This window comes from Lynx rufus, unplaced genomic scaffold (assembly GCF_022079265.1).
Source record: "Lynx rufus isolate CCGP_SWC_20201006 ecotype Redwood Valley unplaced genomic scaffold, mLynRuf1.p SCAF_51, whole genome shotgun sequence".
In the NCBI taxonomy this organism is placed as follows: domain Eukaryota; kingdom Metazoa; phylum Chordata; class Mammalia; order Carnivora; family Felidae; genus Lynx; species Lynx rufus.
The window spans coordinates 1239228-1264281 of NW_025814869.1; the positions used below are offsets into that span (position 1 = coordinate 1239228).

The 25054-nt window shown below is 36.5% G+C and overlaps 1 protein-coding gene across 6 annotated transcripts in view; it reads left to right on the plus strand.

Annotated features, from left to right (window-relative positions):
• Positions 1-364: 364 nt before the first annotated feature.
• Positions 365-25054, plus strand: part of LOC124527590 (lysine-specific demethylase 5D) — a 45190-nt gene continuing 20500 nt past the window's right edge. For 2 of the 6 annotated variants that reach the window (XM_047100684.1, XM_047100685.1), the window contains exons 1-10: positions 365-833; positions 1879-1956; positions 2590-2712; positions 2974-3144; positions 4263-4397; positions 9203-9326; positions 9410-9594; positions 11627-11785; positions 12433-12552; positions 12668-12826. In XM_047100684.1, the coding sequence (XP_046956640.1) occupies positions 684-833; positions 1879-1956; positions 2590-2712; positions 2974-3144; positions 4263-4397; positions 9203-9326; positions 9410-9594; positions 11627-11785; positions 12433-12552; positions 12668-12826 (1404 nt within the window). In that variant the 5' untranslated portion in view covers positions 365-683. The remainder of the gene's footprint in view (positions 834-1878; positions 1957-2589; positions 2713-2973; positions 3145-4262; positions 4398-9202; positions 9327-9409; positions 9595-11626; positions 11786-12432; positions 12553-12667; positions 12827-25054) is intronic. The other 4 variants (XM_047100687.1, XM_047100688.1, XM_047100686.1 and 1 more) reach the window with 3 other exon arrangements.

Below are 25054 nucleotides of genomic sequence, written 5' to 3' on the forward strand. Positions count from 1 at the left end.
CCAAAATTGCTATGCTAAGTACCTTTATTATAAAGCCAGGTGGGTAAAGGAACAGCCAGTAAGTTCTTAGACTTTGCTCATTTAGACGCGACTTAAAATGGTAAACGAAAGGAGGGCAGTTGGGCTTGCGGGTTCTGTAAACGTGTAACCTGATAAAAACAACACAACACAATACAACAGAACACATCACCACACAACACAACAACGCCCACTTTACATACACTGATCTTTAAGCCATTCCGGTCTACTGCGCAGGCTTGACACGCGCAGCGGTCCCTTAAATAAAAAGATCCGGCACCTCTATTTGTAATTGTGCTCTTCCGTTCCGTTGAAGAACTATTTAGGATTAGTCGAGTGCCTGGTTTGTGGTGCTTGTTTTCTTGTGGTGAACTCCCTTCTGTGCCTTCAGATCTTACCTGCCCATATAGCACATCTTTCAGTTTTTGAGATAGCTCAGCACCTGAAGAATTGATCCGCGGAGTGACACGGAGTGTGAAGCAGCCGGAAAAGCTTGCTGGTCAAGATGGTGGTTGAAAACTGAGTGGTGTGAATAACTGCATGAATTAAACTGTTGAATTTGAAGGAAAATAAAGGCCTGCTGGGACTTAGGTTTTAGCTATCAACAAACTATACGCCACTGAAGAAAGAGGAAATCCTTTTACAGAATAGCATCGGAGCGCGACATGGAGACGGGAACAGACGACTTCCTACCGCCGCCAGAGTGCCCGGTGTTCGAGCCTACCTGGGCGGAATTCCGAGACCCGCTTGGCTACATCGCAAAAATCAGGCCCATTGCAGAAAAGTCGGGTATTTGCAAGATCCGCCCACCCGCGGTAAGCCTCTGAAGCCTCATTTGGGGATGGATTTGCGTTAAGACTGAGCGTTAGGGTGCTGTGCTGGTAAACAAGGCCTTAACCCTTTTGTTAACTGCTGTTAATTAAATTCTGTAACTAAGTGTAATTGCTCATTTTGTAAGTCACTATAATGGGTTGGCATCAAAAAGTTCGTATCTAATCGCCACACGCAGTGCAGTTCTAAAAATCTGTTTTAGGAATGAAAAGCTTTGATTCGAAATTGGTTCTACCCTGTACGACTACTTAGGCGTGTGTAGTAGAGGAATATTTATCTCTTAAACTTACGTTGAAGGAAGTTTTAATGTATTTATCATACTTGATAGCGAAACAAAGGAACGTATAAATTGTCTTACTGGGCGCTGGGCTTGGAATGGCTTAAATTTGTTACATGACCCGTGGTATAAGAAATACAGAGAATAGAATCCTTACCACCAATTAAATTGGAATTACTTCGTGTACAGGTCTCTCCTCTGGGTTTGCTTTACTCAAAACTGCTAACTCAGTTCTTATGTTTGAATTAAGAATGCAAACTAAATTGCTTGTCGGGTATGGGTTTAATTTATATGCGCATCAAAGGGGTGCCCTCTAACTGCAGTGTATTGCTCATTTATGCGATACTCAATCTGACTACATATCTTCTATTTGGGTGGGTATACTTTTTAAAAAAGTATTACTAGTTACATACTACTATTCTTAACAGGTTGTGGGTGGGAATAAATAATACTCTAGTTTTCAAAGTCAGTTTCTCATCGTATTAGATTTTTCTTCACTTCATTAAGAATCTTCCTCTTTTTTGGAGGAGACACACCAAGGATAATTCTTTGTGTTTTGTTTGTTTTTTGGGGGTTTGCCCTTGGTTTTCAGTTATATGATTTTTAAAAGACAACCATTTGAACCTTCAAGAGCAAAATATAGCAACCAAAAGTCTTAAAAAGAAGGACTGTTAAACTGGAGACAAATCATTCTACTTCTCAACATCTTCATCCTTTGCTATACCATAATAAATTCATTTACTTTCTTCTAGGACTGGCAGCCTCCCTTTGCAGTAGAAGTTGAAAACTTCAGATTCACGCCCCGAATTCAGAGGCTAAATGAACTAGAGGTAAAATCGGAAGCCACCCTTTTATGCTGGAATTTGAGCTCTGATCTTATTTCACTGGTAGTTTTATAACAATGTAGTTAAGCATATAAGTTTTAAAGCAGATATATTTTGATCCTAATACCAGTTCCATTTTTTTCCCAGAATAATGATTTTGGAGAAAGTCCTCTGCAAAAGGCAAGGACATGAAGGCTTGCTTGATTGATTGATTGATTGATTGATTGATGGATTTTTTTTTCCCTCTCCATACCTACATAATTTATCATTTTTTATTTTTGCTGATTTCTTTCATAGAAGCAAAGTTCAGAGCATGGTCATACATGGTCAGCTTCTGTATTTTTTTTAGTTGTGTATAGAGTACAAGTGCTGTCTTAAAGGAAGATATTAGATTGAGCCTTGCTTATCATTTGTTAAGTGCAAGAATAGCGCTTTAGATTTAGAGATGAAAGATTCTGACTTTGAGTCATCGCTCTTAAAGCTCCCTTTTAAGACTGAGGAATCTGCTTATTTGAGCTTTTCATAGACACTGGTGGTGAGATAGACAATGAAATCTAGACTGTAGCCTAGGAGAGCACCATAATTAATGGACTAAAGTTGAAAGAGTAAGCCAATTTCATGGGACTGTCTCTTCCCCAGGCTCAGACCAGAGTAAAATTAAACTATTTGGACCAGATTGCAAAATTCTGGGAAATCCAAGGTTCTTCATTAAAAATTCCCAATGTAGAACGGAGGATTTTGGATCTCTACAGCCTTAGTAAGGTAAGAGTACTTCTGCTTTAAAAAGGAAAAATAAATAAAAAGCCTTGGCTTTTTAGGAAACCCTCTGTGGTTGAACTTTGTGTTTCTAGGCAAGAAAGGAGAGAACAGAGATCCTGCCAAGATTTTTTGACACCATCTTTGAGTCCTGGAACAGTTGGCATTGGCGGGAGTGCACCGTCCTCATATTTAACCCTAACTGCTGTCTTTCAGGTTTCTTAGTCTGCTCACAGTTAATCTATATAACTTTCATTATCCTTGCAGATTGTGATGGAGGAAGGTGGCTATGAAGCCATCTGCAAGGACCGTCGTTGGGTCCGAATTGCCCAGCGCCTCAACTACCCACCAGGCAAAAACATTGGTTCGCTGCTACGATCTCACTATGAGCGCATCATTTACCCCTATGAAATGTTTCAGTCTGGGGCCAACCTTGTGGTGAGGTGTCTTAACTGGTTTGGGGCCTGATTTGATTTTGTTCTTTGTGGTCTTTCTTTTTCTGGGTTGAGCTTTCTTAGTATCCTAAGTACATTTCTAGCATTAGAAATTCTAGGAATTGGGTCTGAAAATAATTCTCAGCCTATAAAAAAGTATACAGTATATTTTTAAGCAGTTGTACCTAGTAGGCTAGCTAAATGAGAATTAGAATATCTTTTTTTTCTATCTTTCTCTCTGAAGTGTTGGTGTTTACTAGGATCTTTTTATGGATAAAATAATAGAATATAAGTTAGAGAAAAGCAGTTCCTATTTTAGGCCTTCCTCCTTGAACAATATAATTTCTTAAGAAATTACTATATTTCCTGAGGATAGTTTAGATACAGAGAATTACAGGATAAATTTTTGGTAATTGGACTTAATTCAAAAAGGAGTGGGAACTAATTTGACCATTTATCTTAAATAATGTTTTTAGGTTTTATTATTTCCAGAGCATTTTATAAAATTATGTGAATAGCCATAAATGGATATTTTACTTTATAATTGTTAGGTTTGATACTTATATTGCCCATTTTTCAGACAAAAATTGGAACAGAGAGCTCAGGCATAGAAAGTAAGGATGAAATCCTAAGTTCACATCTGGCAGTCTAGTTCCAAAGACTGTTCCTCACTATGTTTTACTGGTTATATATAAGCAAAGTTGTAGAAGAATTCTCATCATATTGTTCTATTATTGCAGAGAATAAAAGTGTCATTTGGAAAGAAATACAGCTTTCATTGTTAGAGATTTAAGATGAAGGAATCACTTGATTATTTGTTAATTTTATTTTTTTTTTATTTTTATTTTTTTTAATTTATTTTCAACGTTTTTATTTATTTTTGGGACAGAGAGAGACAGAGCATGAACGGGGGAGGGGCAGAGAGAGAGGGAGACACAGAATCGGAAACAGGCTCCAGGCTCCGAGCCATCCGCCCAGAGCCTGACGCGGGGCTCGAACTCACGGACCGCGAGATCGTGACCTGGCTGAAGTCGGACGCTTAACCGACTGCGCCACCCAGGCGCCCCTATTTGTTAATTTTAAATGTGACTCAGTTTCTCATTTGTTTTCTTATGTTCCCAGCAGTGTAACACTCACCCATTTGACCATGAAGAAAAAGACAAGGAATACAAACCTCATGGCATTCCCCTAAGACAGTCTGTGCAGCCTTCCAAGTTCAGTAGCTATAGTCGGCGGGCAAAAAGACTACAGCCTGATGTGAGTGCCTCTTTTTTTTTTTTTCCTGTAAACTTCCAGAATTTGTCTAGGACTTGTTCAGTCCATTTCTATAGGACACTATAGCTGGTTCAAATTGAATTAATTGAAAATGAATGAATTATTTTGTTTTATATGTATCATTTGCAGTGTTTGTGTTTACCTACTTTTGCTTTTACATATTTTGAAAGCAAACATCTATCTTTAATATTTAAGAATATAAAATATAGGGGTGAGTTTTTTAAATCTTGGGATAGTTTTTAGAAAGCTTTCAGTTGTTTGGTTTTTTAATTGTGAGTTTTTGTTCTGTGTTCTTTTATCACATGGAGAGTCAGCCAGAAGAGAAGCTCAGGAAAATAGAGCTATACTCAGAAAGCTCAGCTTGTCACACAGAAGCATGGGTGAGGTTGTAGAAATGTCAGGAGCAGGGAAGATCCTAGGTCATGGCCTTATTTGGGTTTTCCAGTAAGGGCAAGGCAAGGTAGGGTAATTGTTTAGGATTGGCTAGTCTGAACAGTTTTCATGGGCTCTAAAAAACAAAGAGTGTTTCTCATTTGCCTGGCATCTGGCCCTGGGATGATTAAGGCAAGGAATGAAGAAGACTAATGGGAGGTATGGCCCTTTTGTTTTGCATATCAAAGGCATGCTCTTTGCTGGGTACTTTGCTATCTCAGATATTGGATAGCCTCAGAGGAGCAGTCTCTCCCCAGTCCGTAGGATTTTCAACATGTCGAACAATATAATGTTTGAAAATTAAAAATATAAACAATACAGACTTGTAATTTCTCTTCTTGCTAATAAACCTGTATTGTGTGTCTATGTATGTTCTCATAGAATTTTGGATGTTTCTGTTTCTGAAATACATTCAACTAGGAAAACATTCTATATCCTTAGATGTATAGTGAATAATCCTAAGACTTTATTTTAGTATTTGGATGTAGAGGGAAGAAATGAGAAATGGTGACCTAGTTTAAATTATTGAAATTCAGATGGATTCTGCATTGATGATTTAGTTCTTCAGGTAGTATCTGAGAATTATCTGAATAAGAATTTTTCTGGGGCGCCTGGGTGGCGCAGTCGGTTAAGCGTCCGACTTCAGCCAGGTCACGATCTCACGGTCCGTGAGTTCGAGCCCCGCGTGGGGCTCTGGGCTGATGGCTCGGAGCCTGGAACCTGTTTCCGATTCTGTGTCTCCCTCTCTCTCTGCCCCTCCCCCGTTCATGCTCTGTCTCTCTCTGTCCCAAAAATAAATAAACGTTGAAAAAAAAAATTAAAAAAAAAAAAAAAAAAGGAAATCGAGAACCAGAAAGAGAGCTGGTTTTTAAAAAAAAAAAAAAAAAAAAAAGAATTTTTCTGAATAAGAAAAATGAGCCATCTAATGATTTGGAAATCAGTAAAATTTGTTTGAAAGTGGTAAGTAGCAGCTAAGGTTACAACGGTTTTTCAAATCAAATCTTTAGACACTTTATTCCTGAGAATGAGATTCTTCACTTTCCTGGGAAGGTTTTAAAGATTCTTGAAAACTGTGAGGTTACCCAAACCAGAAAGATGTTGTGTTTCCAGAACCTTAGGAGGAAAAAAGTTGCATGTTCTACATGAAGCAGAAAAGAAGTAAATGAAGTAGCAGAGAAATTAGGACTAACGTCATTTTTTTTCTAATTTGGACATTGGTGTTTGTAACATAAGAATGAATAGTGAGATGTCTGAAAGGTTAAGAATAATACTGTCTTATTTCATATTTAAAAGCAAGCATTAGCTCTTTTAGAAGGTGTTTGCTTTGTTAGAAACTATCTATATTCCAAAGTAAAATGTTGAGTATAATGTATGCAGCGTGACTAATACACAGTGTAAAATTGTAAATACGGTGTATGTGGCAACTAGGAGCCCCAAGCCTGCAAAGTTGTGGAATCTTTCACAGCCCATTTTCAATCTGTGTCTTCTATTAAACTCTCCTGAATGATAAGTCAGAAGTGCTTAATCTCAGTTATAAGTTGAAATTGTAGAATAATTATGTATTTCTTTATATGTAACCAGTTGGCAAATCTAAATGTATAAAAGATGCGCAACCAAGCCTCTTTTAAGCTATTAAAATTTCAAAGGTGCATACCCTCTTGATTTGACTTCTGTTAATTAATGTTTTAGAATAGTATGCAGCAAATATATGGGTGTTTGTTCAGGTCTTAATTTGTAAAAGTGACTGGCTATGTGGAGAGTTCAGGGCCACCACAAGAAAAGTTTTAAAGTTACATTTCCATTAGAAACAAGAGACATAGCATATCACACAGGGCCACAAGATGAAGCATCAAAGTTACTAAGGATCAGAAAGCAAGGGGAACTCTTAGGCCACAGCCTTTATTAGAGACTCCTTGGGAAAACTGAGGTAGTATAGGATAAACATTTTAGGATTAAATAGTTTGAATTATACCAACAAACATTGAAGCATAGGAATTTTTCTTTCCTTTCCTTTCCTTTTCTCTTTTCTCTTCTTTCTTCTCCCTCCCTCCCTCCCTCCCTCCCTTCCTTCCCTTTCTTCCTTCCTTCTTTTCTTGTCTTCCTTCCTCCCTCCCTCCCTCCCTCCCTCCCTCCCTCCCTCCCTCCCTCCCTCCCTCCCTCCCTCCCTTCCTTCCTTCCTTCCTTCCTTCCTTCCTTCCTTCCTTCCCTCCCTTCCTTCCCTTTCTTCCTTCCTTCTTTTCTTATCTTCCTTCCTTCCTTCCTTCCTTCCTCCCTCCCTCCCTCCCTCCCTCCCTTCCCTCCCTCCCTCCCTTCCCTCCCTCCCTCCCTTCCTTCCTAATCCTTCCTTCCTTCCTTTCTTCCTCCCTCTCCCTCTCTCTCTCCCCTCTCCCCCCTCCCCCTCTCCCCCTCTTCCTCCCTCTCTCCCTTCCTTTTCTCTTCTCTTTCTCTTTCTCTTTCTCTTTCTCTTTCTCTTTCTCTTTCTCTTTCTCTTTCTCTTTCTCTTTCTCTTTCTCTTCTCTTTTTTCTCTTTTCTTTTTTTTTTTCTTTTCTTTTCTCTTTTCTTCTTTGTTTCTTTCTTCCTTTTTTAAATTCAAGTTAGTTACCATATAGCATAGCATACTGTTAGTTTCAGGAATAGAACCCAGTGTTTATCTGTTGCATGTGACACCTAGTGTTCATCCCAACAAGTGCCTTCCTTAATGCACATCATTAAGGATGTGCATTTAGCCCATCTGCCCACCTACCTCACCTCAAGCAATCCTCAAGTTTGCTTCTCTGTATTTAAGAGTCTTATGGTTTGTCTCCCTCCCTTTTTTATGTTATTTTTCCTTCCCTTCCCTTATATTCATTCTTTTTGAATTTAAATTCCACATGTGAGTGAAGTTGTAGGATATTCATCTTTCTATGACCGACTTATTTTGCTTAGTATAATACATCTAGTTCCACCCATCTTGTTACCGCAAGATTTTATTCGTTTTCATTGTTGAGTGATATTCCATTACATATATATATATACCACATCTTTTTTATACATTCATCAGTTGGTGAACATTTGGTCTCTTTCCAAAATTTGGCTATTGTTGATGGCACGGAGCATAGTGACTTTCTGAATTTGTTTCAGACCTGGCCAAGTGTTGATTTAAGGAAGGGAAAATAATGTCTTAGTGTATGAGGGTTAGATAAGGAGGTGGTTGCTAGTATAGAGTTGGGATTGCTTGGGTTGCACATGAAAGGTGAGCTCACCTACAAGTGAGTCTTTAGGAATTAGCTGACCCCGAGAGGAGCAAGTCTTCTCAGCCAGCAGTATTCTCCAAAGGATGTCAAAATATAAACTATAAAACATTAAAAATGTGATTAATACAACTAATTACATCATTATTTATAATACCAAAAAATGAGAAACAGCACCAAGGATATAATAAGAGTGGCTTAAGTTATTTCTGTAATAGTTATAATCAAATAATAAGCTATAGAAGAGATGTATGTGTTCATAGTCCCAGAAATTTAATTCTTGGATAGACCTCCATTTTGAACTCCAGAGTCCTGTTTCTCTCAGTCTTATCCATCTGATCTTTGAGAAATTATTTTTCCTACCGCCATTGTCTCTTCAGTTGATCCTTTGTTTATCATGTATTGTCATACAGTATATATTGCATACTTAAGTTATTTGGGGAATAGAACAAGCCAGAAAATATGTTATTACATGTATTTGTATATAGATCTAGAATAAAACATACAGAAACAATCCTCGGCTTTAAATAGAAAGGGGAAGTACAATAATACTTTAAAATTTTAATGAAAATGGACAGAAACACAGATAAAATATATCTCATGGTGTCCACTAAAAAGAGATACGTGCTAGAAAATGGCATATAATATGTGTATTTATGACACATAATGGATTTACAGTTTCCCAAGATACCTGAATATAGTGTGGGAAGAAAGTTAAAAGTCTGAGTTCAGACTGAAATGATGTTCTTCTGTCTTCCCATTTGCAGCTTAAATTGTGCTGTCAAAAGAAATTTATTTACATTTATTGAATTCTTTAGTATAAATTATACGTTTTAGATACTTAAGCTTAACTGTCCTTGAAAACACAGGATTATTCTGTCATTTCATTTGTTGCATGAAACAAATTGAGAAAATGAATTACCACTCAAATTTGTCTATTCACTTACTCCTGCCTGGCTATATGCTACCCACAAGTAAAAATACATCAGTAAGAAAGAGTTAAAAATAAGTGGAAGCAGTTGAATGGATTCAATCTATGTGGCCTTTTTTGGAATGTTTTGGAGCCTAAAATATGTATTTGTATATGTATACCTCACTTCCTTCTTTGAACTTTCTGTTAATAGCCAGAACCCACAGAGGAAGATATTGAGAAGAATCCAGAGCTAAAGAAGCTGCAGATCTATGGGGCTGGTCCCAAGATGATGGGGTTGGGACTCATGGCCAAAGATAAGACTTTACGGAAGAAAGGTAAAGCCTAATAGGCTGAGAGACAATGTGAGGGAGAGATAGTTTGTTGATTTTGATAGGAGAATAGATTTGTTTGTTTTCAGATTTGTTTCTGACTGCCCTAGATAAAGAAGGGGTCATATGCCCCCCAACTGTTTTGATGAAGGAGGAACCAAGAGAGGATGGGAAAGTGATGTCAACATTGCCCAAAGAGGACTTGAATCACAGCCTAGAGCCCTGCACCAAGCTGACCATGCGACTGAGGAGGAGTCACAATAGTGCCCAGTTTGTAAGGACTTAATCTATGATATTCTAACATGTTTTTAAACTATGAGGACGATATGGAACCTGAGGTTATGTTGTCCCACATTACCTTCTCCTCCCTTCCTTTTACTTCTGGGCCCTTCATATATGAAGAGACTGATGGTTAGGAAGGAGAAGAAATATGCAAAATATTGTAGTCAGGAGGAAAATTTGTATCTCCTATATTTTAATTCAGGACTTTTCAGCAAACTGTTGTATCTTTTCAACCCCAATAATAAGCATTTTTTGAACTTTATACTTTCATATGGTACGAAATGTGAAAGCTATTTGTTTCTGGCAAATGCTTCACAAGTATCATATTTCATAATAGTATTTCTCTTGTGTGATCTTTCTTTACAGGTCTCTCATGTATATAAGTCTTCTCTTGTTTCATACAGCTTACCAGAAATATCATTTGAATATTCTGTAGTCTAATGTTTCCAAAATGGTAAATTCCCTTTTTTGGTTGTCCTTTATTTCTAGCAAACTTCATTTTATCTTTTGTAATTTTTTCTACACCTCCTACTCTGTCGATGTTAATGTTCCTAGAAATTTTGTCTTTGGACAGACTTCTGTTTTGAGCTCCAGGCTCCTGTGTTTTCTGTTAATTGTCTGCACCTAATCACTGAAAGATTATGTATAGTATCATCATGTTCCCAGTTTACGACTGTTTGTCATCTTATGGACTATTGCAAGGTCTTATCTTCCATGCTTGAAGTTTGGAAATCACTTAAGACTCTTCTGTCACTCCTACAGCTAGTTGGTCACCCACTAGCCTTTTTTTTTTTTCTTTTTTTTTTTTTTGTATGGTATAGTGTGTATACACAAAAATATGGTCTTTATTTCAAAATTCTTTTTTTAATACATGAAAATAAAGCTTTGCGTATTTTTGTACTTTTAATTAACTACTGTTATTTTATATACTCTCATGTTGGCTTCCTTGTTCATTGTTATATTTGAGAGATTCATTCATATTGTATAAGTTTTCGCTGTATTCTGTTGTATTAATTACAATTCTTAATAATACAACCTCAGTATGATTTCTTAATGTCTTATTATTTATGGAATTTTTGGTGGCTTGCAAATTTAGGAATACATTCAATAATACTACTGTTAAATACATGCTATTAGATATGTAGCTATTTCTATTATATACATAAAAGGACTGAAATTGCTGTGACTGAAGGTCACTGCTATACACACAGTATGTAAGTATGCTAATGTACATATATGTGTGTCAATATGTATATGTTTTGTATATTAATGTATGTGTATGTCCCATAAACTAATAAGACAATATACAAGTGTGTATTTCTGTAGCTGCATACACACAGCATATATTTTCTCCCACTCTGTAAGTCACCTCTTTCCTGTCTTTACTCATCATTTTACTTCTGGATCCTCCCAATATAGTACTACTGCAAGTAGTTTTTCTAATATTCATCCTGGTAAAAATGTATTGGTGTGTTTTTTTAACTACTAATACTAGATTATTTCAATATTACATAAGTATCCAAGTTGTTTAGCCTTGACCTAGTGTTTTGGTCTGGTGGTCTACTACTTTGGTGACCAAGCTAAATTATCTAAATTAAAGACACAGTTTAGAATGAAAATGGACACCTATTGAAGTTTACACCAGAATAACATACCACTGGACATTTGGTCAATTGGGCTTATTATGTTCACCTGCATTGATGTATTTTATTATTAACCATATGTAATTTTCTGAATGATCCATGCCAGTTTATATCTTCATGATTTGGATTTGTCCCATTGAAATCTTACATCAAAAGGGTACTTTACTCTCTAAGCACCTTAATCATTGTTCATTTCTTGACATGTTGTATTATTTAATAATTGTTTATGTCATGTCATATTTTCACTAAATAGTGAACTCATGAGTAGAATATGACATAGTTGTTGATTGGTGGTACATGCTTAAAATAAATGGTGTGGAAACCTGGGACAGGATGTCATGGAGCAAGCAGCTTATAATTTTATTTTATTTTTCCTCATAGGTTGAGACCTATGTTTGCCGAATATGCTCCCGTGGGGATGAAGTTGACAAACTTCTTCTTTGTGATGGCTGTGGTGACAATTACCACATCTTCTGCCTAATGCCACCCCTTCCTGAAATCCCTAGAGGGGTCTGGAGATGCCCAAAGTGTATCATGGCGGTATGCCTGTTGACTATTAATATTTTAAATTTCATTCTTTGTAATTTTTTAAAATCTAGCCTCCTGGTTTTAAGTGAGTATAGAATAGGTGTGAGTTGCTGCCCTTTTATAAATTAATACTTTAGGGGCATCTAGCCAACTTAGTCATTTGAGCATGCAGCTTCGGCTCAGGTAATGATCTCACGGTTGGTGAGTTTGTGCCCTGCATTGGGCTCTGTCTGACAGCTCAGAGCCTGGAGCTTGCTTCACATTTTGTGTCTCTCTGTCTCTGTTCCTCTCCTGCTCATGCTCTTTCTCTCTCTCCCTCTCTCTCTCTTTCTCTCTCTCTCTGTCTCTCGCTCTCAGAAATAAATAAAACATGAAAAAAATAAGTTAATTCTTCTGTCAGGTTTTGATTAGCTATCAGTTAATAAGCAACAGTGGCTGGACAGACTATCTGTAGGATTGTAGAGATTTAAGAGGGAAGGGTTATAATACAAATGATGTGAACCATGGGAACAAAGGAAAAGGTTTAGTAGATACCAAAGAAACCACCGGCCTTGAAACATAATAAAAAGTAGCCATAGAGCATAAGATGTATCTCCTGCTGTTCTTTTCATGTTCTTTGATTATTTGCCTTTTCTTGCTGAAATACTTTCCTATTTCAGGAGTGTAAGAGGCCCCCTGAAGCCTTTGGCTTTGAGCAGGCTACCCAGGAGTACACTTTGCAGAGCTTTGGTGAAATGGCAGATTCCTTCAAGGCTGACTACTTCAACATGCCTGTGCATGTATGTGATTGTGGAATGGGGATACGGGGATTAGTGTCTCATAGTTTTAGTGCTCATAGAGACATGGGGCCAAAATACAACATGCTATGATCATTTTTTACATCTTTTGTCACAGATGGTACCTACAGAACATGTAGAGAAGGAATTCTGGAGGCTGGTTAGCAGCATTGAAGAAGATGTAACGGTTGAGTATGGAGCAGACATTCATTCCAAAGAATTTGGCAGTGGTTTCCCTGTCAGCAGTAGCAAAAAGAACCTGTCTCCTGAGGAGGAGGTAATGTGATTTGTAACTCATTAACAGCACAGATAGGGAAAGTCATTTTAGCATGTGAAACCATTTGTTCTTGTGAGTCCTTCTGTATAGAGCTTTTTTTTACAAAATAGAAATATAGATAAGGTTTACTGTCAGTGGATGATCTGTGAGTAACCCGGAATTTGCATAACTTCCATTCTGCATTGGTGGTGGCAGAAAACACAAGGAATAGTATGGTATCTCAGCATTATCAGTTAGGAGCCACAAGGGTCCCTCCTATTTCCCTGAAAGTAAATACTTAGAGTTTACCGAAGATACTGTATGATCAAGAAAAACATGTGCTATGACCACTTTATTCATATTCATATTTATAGTTTGGAATAAAAAGCATTGGGAAGTACCCTCATTGAGTTTTTATTTGTGTTCATCATGTGGAACAGATGGAGTAATACAGAAACTACTAATTTTATCCTTTGGTACAAGACAATATCATGTATATAGTTGGATCCATTTACATGTCCTAAAATTTCACTAATTGGGGTAACTGGGTGGCTCAGTCAGTTAAGCGTCTGACTCTTGATTTTGGCTCAAGTCCTGATCTCATGGTTTGTGGGTTCAAGCCCTACATTCGGCTCTGCAATGACAGTGTGGAGCCTGCTTGGGATTCTCTCTCTCTCCCTCTGTCTGTTCTTTCCTTGCTCTTTCTCTTGTTTTCTCTCTCAAACTAAATAAATAAATTTAAAAAAATTTTAAATATGAATAATCATATTAGAAATTTCTGATGGAGAATCAAACAATACGAGTGAAGAAGACACTGAAAAATTGTGCATCTTGTGTATTATGGGTAATTATTCCTGTTTATTCCTTTTCTGATAGTCATCCTACAATGTTGGCCAGTAATGCATTATGAGACAGTTGATGCAGATAACAAAAGTAGCAAATTAAGAAGATAGAAATTTTCAGAAAGACTTAGCACTAGTCTGTATGTATTACCTAACTGCATATGTGGGTGAGGGTATAATATCTTTGTATACATATATGGGAGCACTTGAACAGTCTGTTTTTACAAAAAATAGTTCAGTTTCCTAAATAAAAGTATTATATAGCTGCAGAAAATTAAAAATATAAAATAAGAAAAGGAGGAAATACCTGTAGTTTCCCTTACTAACATCTTGGTATTCTTGGAATTAGTATTTGGCAGTTGGATACAACTGATCAGGATGTCATGAAACTATAAGAGAATATATATAGTTTCTTTGTCAGTTATAAAACATAACATTAAATAATGTCCTTAAGCCCACGCTTGAATCTGAGAACTAATTTTTTAATACTTCATTTCTGAGACAGGGAGAGTGCACAAAAAGTGTGCTGAAGCAGGGAAGGGCAGTGAGAGAGGGAGACTCCAGGCTCCACACTGTCAGCATAGAATCCAATGTGGGGCTCGAACTCACAAACCATGAGATCATGACCTGAGCCAAAGTCGGATGGTTAACTGACTGAGCCACCCAGGCACCCCTTCCTAATATTTTAAAAAAATTTATTTATATGTTTATGTTTATGTTTATGTTTATGTTTATGTTTATATTTATATTTATATTTATATTTATATTTATATTTATATTTATATTTATATTTATATTTATATTTATAGTGAGCACAATTAGGGGAGGGGCAGAGAAAGGGATGGAGAGAATCCCAAGCAGGCTCCACACTGTCAGCACAGAAGCTGATGTGGATCTTGAACTCACAAATTGTGAGGTCATGACCTGAGCTGAATTTGGTTGCTTAACTGACTGAGTCACCCAGGCACCCCAGAACTGATGTTTTCTAATACAATTACATCTATTTCTGTTTTTCTCCACAAGTCACAAGTCTTGTGAGTCTCTCAGTCTCAAAAGGAAACAAAAATTTGTCATAATTTTCTTTCAGTGTATAACTGTATATGAATATATGATATCCTTATTTTGAGCATTACAAATATTATGCTATATATATTTCTGATTGCTTTTTATAATCAGTGTTAGGCTTTGAAAAATCATCCATATTTTTGTTTATGGCTTGAATTTAGTTATTCACTATTGTATAATATCCCATTGAGATTATCCATTTATCCATTTTTCTGGTGGATTACTTCCAGTATTTGGCTTTTACATACATCATTTCACATGTCTCCTAAAGCAGCAGTTTCTAGGTTACATATTTGGACATGCATTGGAGTTATATCAGGTTAGACTAGTGAGAGAATCAAAATTTCTGTCTTCACCAACTTCATCACTTTTCATTAGGTTATTCCAAGTGTAGACTTTTAGAAGTATACAACTTATGGGGTGCCTGTAAAAGTATACAACTTACCGGGCACCTGGTGGGTGGCTCAGTTGGTTGGGCATTCGACTTCGGCTCAGGTTATAATCTCACGGCTTGTGAGTTTGATCCCTACGTTGGGCAATGTGCTGACAGCTCGGAGCCTGGAGCCTGCTTTGGATTCTGTGTGTGTGTGTGTGTCTCTCTCTCTCTCTCTCTCAAAAATAAATAAACATTAAAAAAATTTTGTTTAAGTATACAACTTATATTATGTACGAACTCTTAGAAGCCCCAGGTACTTACAATGCACGTGTAGTGCTTGGATGTACGAGTGTGTATATATGGGTAAGTAAGTACTTGAGGTATTTTCCTATGTAGTATTTCTCTCCCGGATGGGTTTGTTGTGCTGTTACTGATTTTATAATTTTCATAAACCAGATAAATGCAGTGGTCTCTTTTCCTGAGTTTCTACTTCTATATATCTTTCATATGGCGTATTTTACTGAGGCTTTAGGTATGTTTCTTATACGTAACTAACACAGAAATCATTTTTTAATCCATGGAAGGAGTTTTTTTAAATCCACATAAAATCAGTGATTTTTGATTATTTGCAGAAATTTTTCTGTCTTAGTTAGAATTTAATTTCCTTACCTTTTTAGGTTTCTTTTTCTTTTGTCTGATTTTCTTATTCCATTTTTGTCTTACCAATTCAATATATAGGAATATATGTGTGTGTATACGTATATGTGTATATGTTATTTTTCATATTTTTTTGTTTAAGTTTAATGTTTAAGTTTATTTGAAATTTCTCGCCATCCAAAGCAACATTAGATTGCTACAATTGTGTTTACCTCCCTTCTAATGTTTTTAAAAATTTTTATTTATGCCTCTTTTTTTTCAATAAAATAGATATAATTTTAATTATTTTACATTTTCAGATTTAATATGGATTTATTCACTTTTATATATTTTTTCTTTTTGGCTTATTGTTATTCTTGAAACACAGATCTTTTTTCCAAAGGCTGTGTTCCTTTTTTTCTGAAATAAATAAATCCTTCACCAATTTCTTAAGTAGAGGTATTCATTAATTTTTATTTGTCAAAAAGAAATATTTCTTTGCTTTTATTCTTAAAAAGTTATATCTCTGGACATGTATAAATGTGGTATGGGAGTTATTTTCTTTGTGATACATTAAAAATATTGTTGAATTACTGACTTTGAGACATCCAATATGAATCTTACATTGATTTATAAGTAATTTAATCTGTTTTTCTTTTCTGCTTGCTGTAAGATGTTGGTTTTGGCTTACTGCAATTTTTGTGACATAGAAGATGTGACTTTTTAATTTAAAATACCAGGAGTTTACTGTATTAATCTGGGAATACAGTATTCATCAGTTGTAGCTGTCAACCGTTCCATCATAACTCTACCTCTAATGTTTCTGTCATAAAATCCTAGAGGTTGAATTTTTTTAGCTTCATGACTCTTTACTCCCTTTTATGCTACTTTTTAATTTCTTTGTTGTTGCCTACTGGTAATTTATTTTATTTATTTCTCTTTTTAAATTTTTATTAAATTCCAGTTATTTAACATGCACTACAGTTAGTGGCTTCAGGAGTAAAAGTCAGTGGTTCATCACTTACATATAACACCCAGTACTCATTACAAGTGCCCTCCTTAGTGCCCATCCCCTATTTAACTCATTCCTCCACCAACCCTCAGTTTCTTCTCTGTCTTTAAGGTATCTTGTGATTTGTTTCCCTCTCTTTTCTTTTTCCTTCTCCCGTATTTCATTTGTTATTGTTGAATGAAATTATGATTTAATATATATATATGAATGAAATCATATTTACTGTTATCTGATTGACTTATTTTGTATTGTACACTGTAGTTGTAGCAGTTTTGTTGTAAATGTCAAGATTTCATTCTTTTTGATGGCTAACAAAGATGCTATTGGATGTATATACTTGTGTCTTCTTTATCCATTCATCAGTTGGTGGACATTTGGGCTCTTTCCATAGGTTGACTTGTCCACAGTGCCAAAACCATAGGAGTTCATGTATCCCTTTGAATTTGGATTTTTGTATTCTTTGGGTAAATGCCTAGTAGTGCAATTGCTGCATTGTAGGATAGTTCTATTTTTTTTTTTTTTTAATTTTTTTTTTCCAACGTTTATTTATTTTTGGGACAGAGAGAGACAGAGCATGAATGGGGGAGGGGCAGAGAGAGAGGGAGACACAGAATCGGAAACAGGCTCCAGGCTCTGAGCCATCAGCCCAGAGCCCGACGCGGGGCTCGAACTCCCGGACCGCGAGATCGTGACCTGGCTGAAGTCGGACGCCCAACCGACTGCGCCACCCAGGCGCCCCGGATAGTTCTATTTTTAACTCTTTGAGGAACCTGTATATTGTTTTCAAGAGTTGCTGCACCAGTTTGCATTCCCACCAATAGTGTAAGATGGTTTCCCTTTCTCCACATCCTCACCAATATCTGTTGTTTCTTGTTAACTTCAGCCATTCTGACATGTGTGTGGTGGTATTGCATCATGGTTTTGAGTTTTCCCTTATGATGAAAGGGATGTTGATCATCTCTTCATGTGTCTGTTAGCTGTCTAGCCTTCTTGAACAAATGTCTATTCATGTCTTCTTGCCCATTTCTTAACTGGATAATTTGTTTTTTAGATGTTGAGCTTGAGAAATTATAGATTTTGGATACTAACAGATTATTTGATACATCATTTGCAAATATTTTCTCCCGTTCTCTAAGCCTTTTAGTTTTGTTGATTATTCCTTCACTGGGCAGAAGCTTTTTATCTTAGTTAGGTCCCAGTAGTTCATACTTGCTTTTGTTTTCCTTGCTTCTGGAAATGTATCTAGTAATAAGTGTCTCCAGCTGTGATCAGAATGGTTGCTACCTGCTTTCTCCTCCAGGATTTTGATGATTTCCTGTCTCACATTTAGGTCTTTAATCCATTTTGAATTTATTTTTGTGTATGGTGTAAGAAAGTGTCAAGTTTTATTCTTCTGCATGTTGCTGTCCAGTTTTCCCAACACCATTTGTAGAATATCCTGTCTTTTTTCCATTGGGTACTCTTCTTTGTTGACGATTGGTTGATGTATGGTTGTGAATCTGTATCTAGGTTTTCTATTCTGTTCCATTCATTTCTGTGTCTGTTTTTGTGCCAATGACATACTGTCTTGATGATTGCATCTTAGTATTGCTTGAAGTCTGGAATGATGATACCTCTAGATCTGCTTTTCTTTTCCAGGATTGCTTTGCCTATTCCAGGTCTTTTGTGGTTCCATATAATTTACAGTTGTTCTAGCTCTGTGAAAAATGCTGGTGATATTTTGATAAGGATTGCATTAAATGTATAGATTGCTTTCGGTAGCATAGACATTTTAACATTGTTCCTCCATTTGATGAGCATGGAATGTTTTTCCATTTTTTTGTGTCTTCTTCAATTTCTTTCATAAGTTTTCTGTAATCTGCAGAGTATAGATCTTTTGCCTGTGTTTATTCCTAGGTATCTTATTGTTTTACTAGGTGCAGTTGTAAATGGGATCAGTTCCTTGATTTCTTTTGCTGCTGCTTCATTGTTGGTGTATAGAAATGAAACAGATTTCTGCACATTGATTTTATATCCTGCAGCTTTGCTGAATTCATGTATTAGTTCTAGCAATTCGGTTTTCTACAAAGTAACATGTCATCTCATAATAGTGAATGTTTGACTTCTTCCTTGTACATTGAGATGCCTTTTATTTCTTTTTGTTGTCTGATCACTGAGGTTAAGACTTCCAGTACTGTGTTAACTGGTAGTAATAGTGAGAATAGACATCCATGATATAGAAGATTAGCTATCAGTTTTTCCCCACTGAATATGATGTTAGCTATGGGTCTTTATATATGGCCTTTATGATGTTGAGGTATCTTCTGCCTATCCTTACTTTGTGAAAGGATTTTTATCAAGAATGGATGTTGTATTTTGTCAGATGCTTTTCCTACGTCTGTGAGAGGTTTATATGGTTCTTACCCTTTTATTACTATGGTATGTATCACACTGATTGATTTGTGAATATTGAACCAGCCCTACAGCCCTCTTGATCATAGTGAATACTTCTTTTTTTTTAATGTTTTTTAATGTTTTATTTATTTTTGAGACAGAGAGAGACAGAGCATGAGCAGGGGAAGAACAGAGAGAGAGGGAGACACACAATCTGAAGCAGGCTCCAAGGTTCTGAGCTGTCAGCACAGAGCCTGATGCGGGGTTCAAACTCACAAATGGTGAGATCATGACCTGAGCTGAACTCGGATGCTTAACTGACTGAGCCACCCAGGCGCCCCCATAGTGAATACTTCTAATGTACTGTTGAATTTGATTTGCTAGAATCTTGATGAGACCTTTTGCATCCGTCTTCATCAGGTATTTTTGGCCTGTAATTCTCGTTTTTTGTGGGATCTCTGGTTTTGTTGTCACAGTAATGCTGCCCTCATAGAATGAGTTGGAAAATTTTGCTTCCATTTCTATTTTTTTGGAACAGTTTGAGAGGAATAGATATAACTCTTCTTTAAATGTCTGGTAAAATTCCCCTGAGAAGCCATCTGGCTCTGGAGTGTTGTTCGTTGGGAGATTTTTGATAATTGATGCCATTTCTTTGCTGGTTGTGGGACTGTTCAAATTTTCTGTTTCTTCCAAAGTTTTGGTAGTTTATGAGTTTCTAGGAATTTGTTTTTTCCAGATAGCCTACTTTGTTGGCATATGATTTTTCATGGTACTGTCTTAAAATTTTTATTATTTCTGTGGTATTAGTTTTGATCTCTTTTATTCATGATATTGAGTTCTTACTCTTTTCTTTTTGATAAGTCTGGCTAGTGATTTATCAATTTTATTAATTATTTCAGAGAAGCAGCTCTTAGTTTCATTGATGTCCTACCAGGCTTTTTGTTTGTGTATTGTTTTTTCTGTGGTAATCTTTATTCCCTTCTGCTAGCTTTAGATTTTATTTGCTGTTTGTGTCATGTTTGTGGCATTTCCAAAATTTTTCTTACGATTGACTTCAAGATTCGTAAAGTTGTGAACTGAAAACGTGGAAGGTATGATCTTGATCTCTTAGTAGCTATTGAAGTCTGCTTTGTGACTCGGTATGTGATCTTTTCTGGGAAATACTCCATGTGCACCTGAAAGAATGTGTATTCTGCTGTTTTAGGATGAAATGTTCTGAGTATACATGTTAAGTCCATCTGGTCCTGTGTGTCATTTAAAGCCATTGTTTCCTTGTTGATTTTCTGCTTACCTGATCTGTCCATTGATGTAAGTGGGATGTTAAAGACCTTTCTGCTTATTGTGTTATCAGTGAGGTCCTTTATGTTTATTATTAATTGATTTATATATTTGAGTGCCTCCCAGTTGGGGGCATAAGTATTTACTATTGTTAGCTCTTCTTGATGAATATATCCCTTTATTATGATATAATGTCCTTTTGTCTTGTTACAGTTTTTGTTTTAAAATCTAGTTTGTCTGATACAAGTATGGCTATTTGGGCTTTCTTTTTTTGACATCCAGTAGCATGATAGATGGTTCTACATCTCCTTACTTCCAGTTTGTAGGTGTCCTCAGGTCTAAAATGGGTATATTGTAGACAGCATATAGATGGATCTTGTTTTTTTATCCATTTTTCACCATGTGTTTTTTGACACATTTGGAACAAGTAGTCCATTTACATTCAGAGTGACTATTGAAACACCTGAATTTAGTGCCATTGTGTTACCTATAGAGTTGGTGTTTCCAGAGATGTTATCTGATCCTTTGTAGTCTTTGTTGCTTTGGTCTTGGTGGATTTTTTTTTCTTTTTTTTTTTTTTTTTTGCTTGTTGTTTGTTTTCCTTCCACTCAGAGAGTCCCCCTTAAAATTTCTTGCCCAGCTGGTTTAGTGGTCATAACTCCTTTACTTTTTGTTTGCCTGGGAAACCCCTTTATCTCTCTTTCTATTCTCTATTACAGCCTTTCTGGATAAAGGATTCTTGGCTGCATATTTTTTTGCTATTTAGCACATTGAATATTTCCTGCCAATCCTTTCTGGCCTGTCAAGTTCTTATTGACAGGTCTGCTACTACTCATATATGTCTTCCTTTGTAAGTTAAGGCCCATTTGTCCCTCGCTGTTTTCAGAATTCTCACTTTATCTGTATATTTTGCCAGTTTCACTATGATATGTTGTGGTGTTGACTTGTTTTGTTGATTTTGAACGGAGTTCTCTGTGCCTTTTGGACTTGGATGCCTGCTTCCTTCCCTACATCACAGAAGTTCTCAGCTATAATATTTTCGTATATACTTTCTGCCCCATTTTCTTGCATTTCTTCTGTGTTTCCTGTGATATGGATACTGTTTCATTTCATGGACTCACTTAGTTCTCTGATTCTCCTCTCATGATCTGATTTTTCCCTTTCCCTCTTCTCAGCCTCATTATTTTCATGATTTTATTTTCTGTTTCACATACTTTCTCCTCTGCTTCTTCAACCCTCATTGTGACTATATCCAGTTGGTTTTGCATTTCAGTTATAGTGTTATTTCAGTCTGACTAGTTTTTAGGTCTCTCATCTCTGCAGCAAGGGTTTCTTTTGTGTCCTCCATGCTTTTTTTTCAAGCCCAGATAGTAGTCTTATTGTTCCAAATTCTTGTTCAGATAAATGGCTTATATTTGTTTTGAGCAGGTTCTTGACTGTGATTTCTTCTTGATCTCCTTTTGGGGAGAATTTCTCTGTCTTGTCATTTTGGCTAAGCATCTAACTTCTGCTTGTTATGTTTCCTTCACATGAGAATACTGCTATGTTAGAGGGGAAATAATAAAATAAAATAATGAAATATCCAATTATTGTAGAACTGTTTGTTCCTTTAGTTCCATCATTTTTGCCTCATTTATCTCAGTAGTAATTTTTAGGTGCATATATAATACTTATGTCCTTGATAGAGTATTTTTATCAGTGTATAATGTTTTCTCTGTTTTAAATAATTCTTAAAGTCTGTTTTGTCTGAGAGTAACAGAACTACCTCCATCTCCTTTCATTACTATTTGCCTGAAATACAATTTTTAATTTTTCAATCCTTTCCTCTTAACTTGTTTGTCTTTAGTTTTAAAGCAAATCTCTTTAACTGACTTTTTATAATGGATCATGTCTTTGTGCATGCTTTGGAATTTTTGTTGGCATTTTGCAAATTTACATTTTTAATACAGTAACGCTGTATTTAATATGGTAACGCTGTATTTAATATGGTAAGGCTCATGTTTTTTTCTTGCTGCTTCTTAGGGTTGTATTACTTGTTTTAAGTGACTTTTTTTTTTTAAGTTTGTTTTATTAGAGACAGTGAGAGGGTGTGTGTGCAAGCAGGAGAGGGGCAGAGAGACAGAGAGAGGGAAAATCTAAAGCAGGCTCTGCAGCTGTTAGTGCAGTCTGATGTGGGGCTAAAACGCATAAACTGTGAGATCATGACCTGAACTGAAGTTGGAGGCTGAACTGATTGAACACAGGTGCCCCTGTTTTGTTTTGTTTTGTTTTGTTTTGTTTTCCCCCTGCAAGTGGATCTTGATTTGTTAAAAAAACAAAAAAACAAAAAACAAAAAAACTTTTAGAGGTTAATATATTTCAACAAATGTAAACTTCAACTTTATTCTCTTTCAGTTATCTCTCAGGAGATTTTTGTCTATAGAGTAAATCCTGGCTTACACAAATATTTCAGAATGATAATTTTCTTCATAGGCTTTTTCTAGTTTCTAAATTGTACGATGCAAATAATACAGAGTAATCTCAAGCCACTGAGCTGGACACATCTATGCTTTTCAACAAAATAGCATTTGTCTTTTGATTTTTTTTAAGTAATATCTATGCACAGCGTGGGGCTCAGACTCAGGAGCCCGAGATCAAGGGTCACATGCTGTACTGACTGAGCCAACCAGGCATTCCAAGTTATTTGTCACCATGCCACTGCTGTTCGTAACAGCAGTCTGAGGACAGCTTCCATAGACTGTGGGTATAAAGTTCTCTCTTGTCTAGCCAGACAGCGGGACACAGGATGAAAAGCAGAGATGACTAATGTCCAGGAAAAGACAAGAGCCCCCAAATAAGGGTCCTTCCTCATATTTATTAAGATAAGAAGGCTTACAAATGTGATGGGCATGTACAAAGAGACAGTCAGTCGATGAACATGAACTTGGGGATGTGAGGAAACGGGATTTTGAAGACATACGGTGTTTGGGGTTTGGGTTAATATAAAAAAATCCTGGTGCCAGGCAGATGGGCAGATGGTTGTTAATGGCAGTCAGGAGGCACCCTGTCTGTTTAACTTAGCTAAACACAGAGAATGAGACAGATGGGGAATAATCTCGGGCTTCACAAGACACCTTTTCTCCTGTTAGTCATCTCCGCTCTGGGCCTGCAACACAGTGGTCCATAGTCCACTTCACCAATTTACCTAACTTGGCCCTTTTCTTCTGTGAAAGCAGATTTTCTGCTATAGTACTAAATTGGGGGTGCTTCCACCCTGAATATCTAATCTTGTTTATTTCATATACCTATGTATTGGGCACCTTTACACCCATACCTATTTTGGGTCTTTGCCCCTCCCACTCTGTTCTGGGGTTCTGCACCCCCTCTATTCTGGGGTGCCTTTGCATCCCCTGTCTATTTTGGAGTGCCTTACATTCCCTTTCAATTCTGGGTTGTCTTTGTACCCCCCTGTTCTTGGGGTGCCAGTCTGGTTTACCCAAACTCTGGTGTGAGCATTCTATGCCTTTGTACTTCTTTATGCCTTGTTAACACATTGGTGTAAGCCCAGGGGATTCCTAAGCCTATGCCCCACAGACAACTATTTGTTATGCCCATGAAAAGGAAATACAATTACAGGCAATATTCTCTACCACAAACCTATTCTGGGAGCATAACAATGAAACTTCATACTTTGAATGGGAAATCTGTTCCTACAGTTGGCAGGAAGCATCAGAGAGCCCCAGGTCAAATTGGAGCCTGAATTTTCTTGATCATTAAATATAAGATGTATATTCACTGTCAACACCAATATAGTTGTCATTTGGCTAACTGGTAAGCTGAGGAGGAAGCCCACAAATCTGAATGGAGGCAACGTGGTTCAGCATCTTCAGCAAGGGCCAAAACAATCCTTACAGTCTTGGACCATGAGAGCATATTACCAAACTAAATTGCTAAACTTTTTACTTCCAAACCAAGGATACTGTACTTCCATTAAAAAAAAATTTTTTTTAAGTTTAGGGTGGTGATCAATGAAGTGACTAAACAACATGAGTATCGATCACATAGTTAGACCAGAAAAAGGTTAAGTTTCAGTCTGATAGTCAAAACCAAGAAGATAACAAGATTGATGGCATAAACTTATTACAGGATAATAAAAATCTGGGTATATTTGACTGAGGGTGTTGGGGAAAAACATTTTAGATTAGGAACAAGGGTTCAAGATAAGTTTTGGTTTTATTCTACAAGAAGTAATATATTAAAGTAACTAAGAACAAGGGCTTTAGAATCAGCAAGGTCTGGATTCAAATTCCAGCTTGAACCTATACTTGCTGCTGTGACTTTAGGTAAGAGGCTTATTCCCTCTAAGCCTTCAAAATCTTCCCAACAAAAAAATGGAGATAATATTCACAACCTCAAAATGTTGTAATGATTAAATGAAATAATGTATGTAAGGAAATTAGCAGAGTTTGGTGCATAATTAGCATTCAATAACTGTAGCAATTAATATTTTTATCACCATGATATCACTTCGCAGGAAGCTAAAAGCCTTAATTGGTTTTTCTGTTCTTAGGAGGTATTAACTAAGTTCAATTACTGTTTCTTACTGTCGTTTTCATAATTACTTTTGGTCAGTTTTTGATTGCAAAATATTATTTTCACATTTGGAAAGCAGAAAAAATAAATGCGAT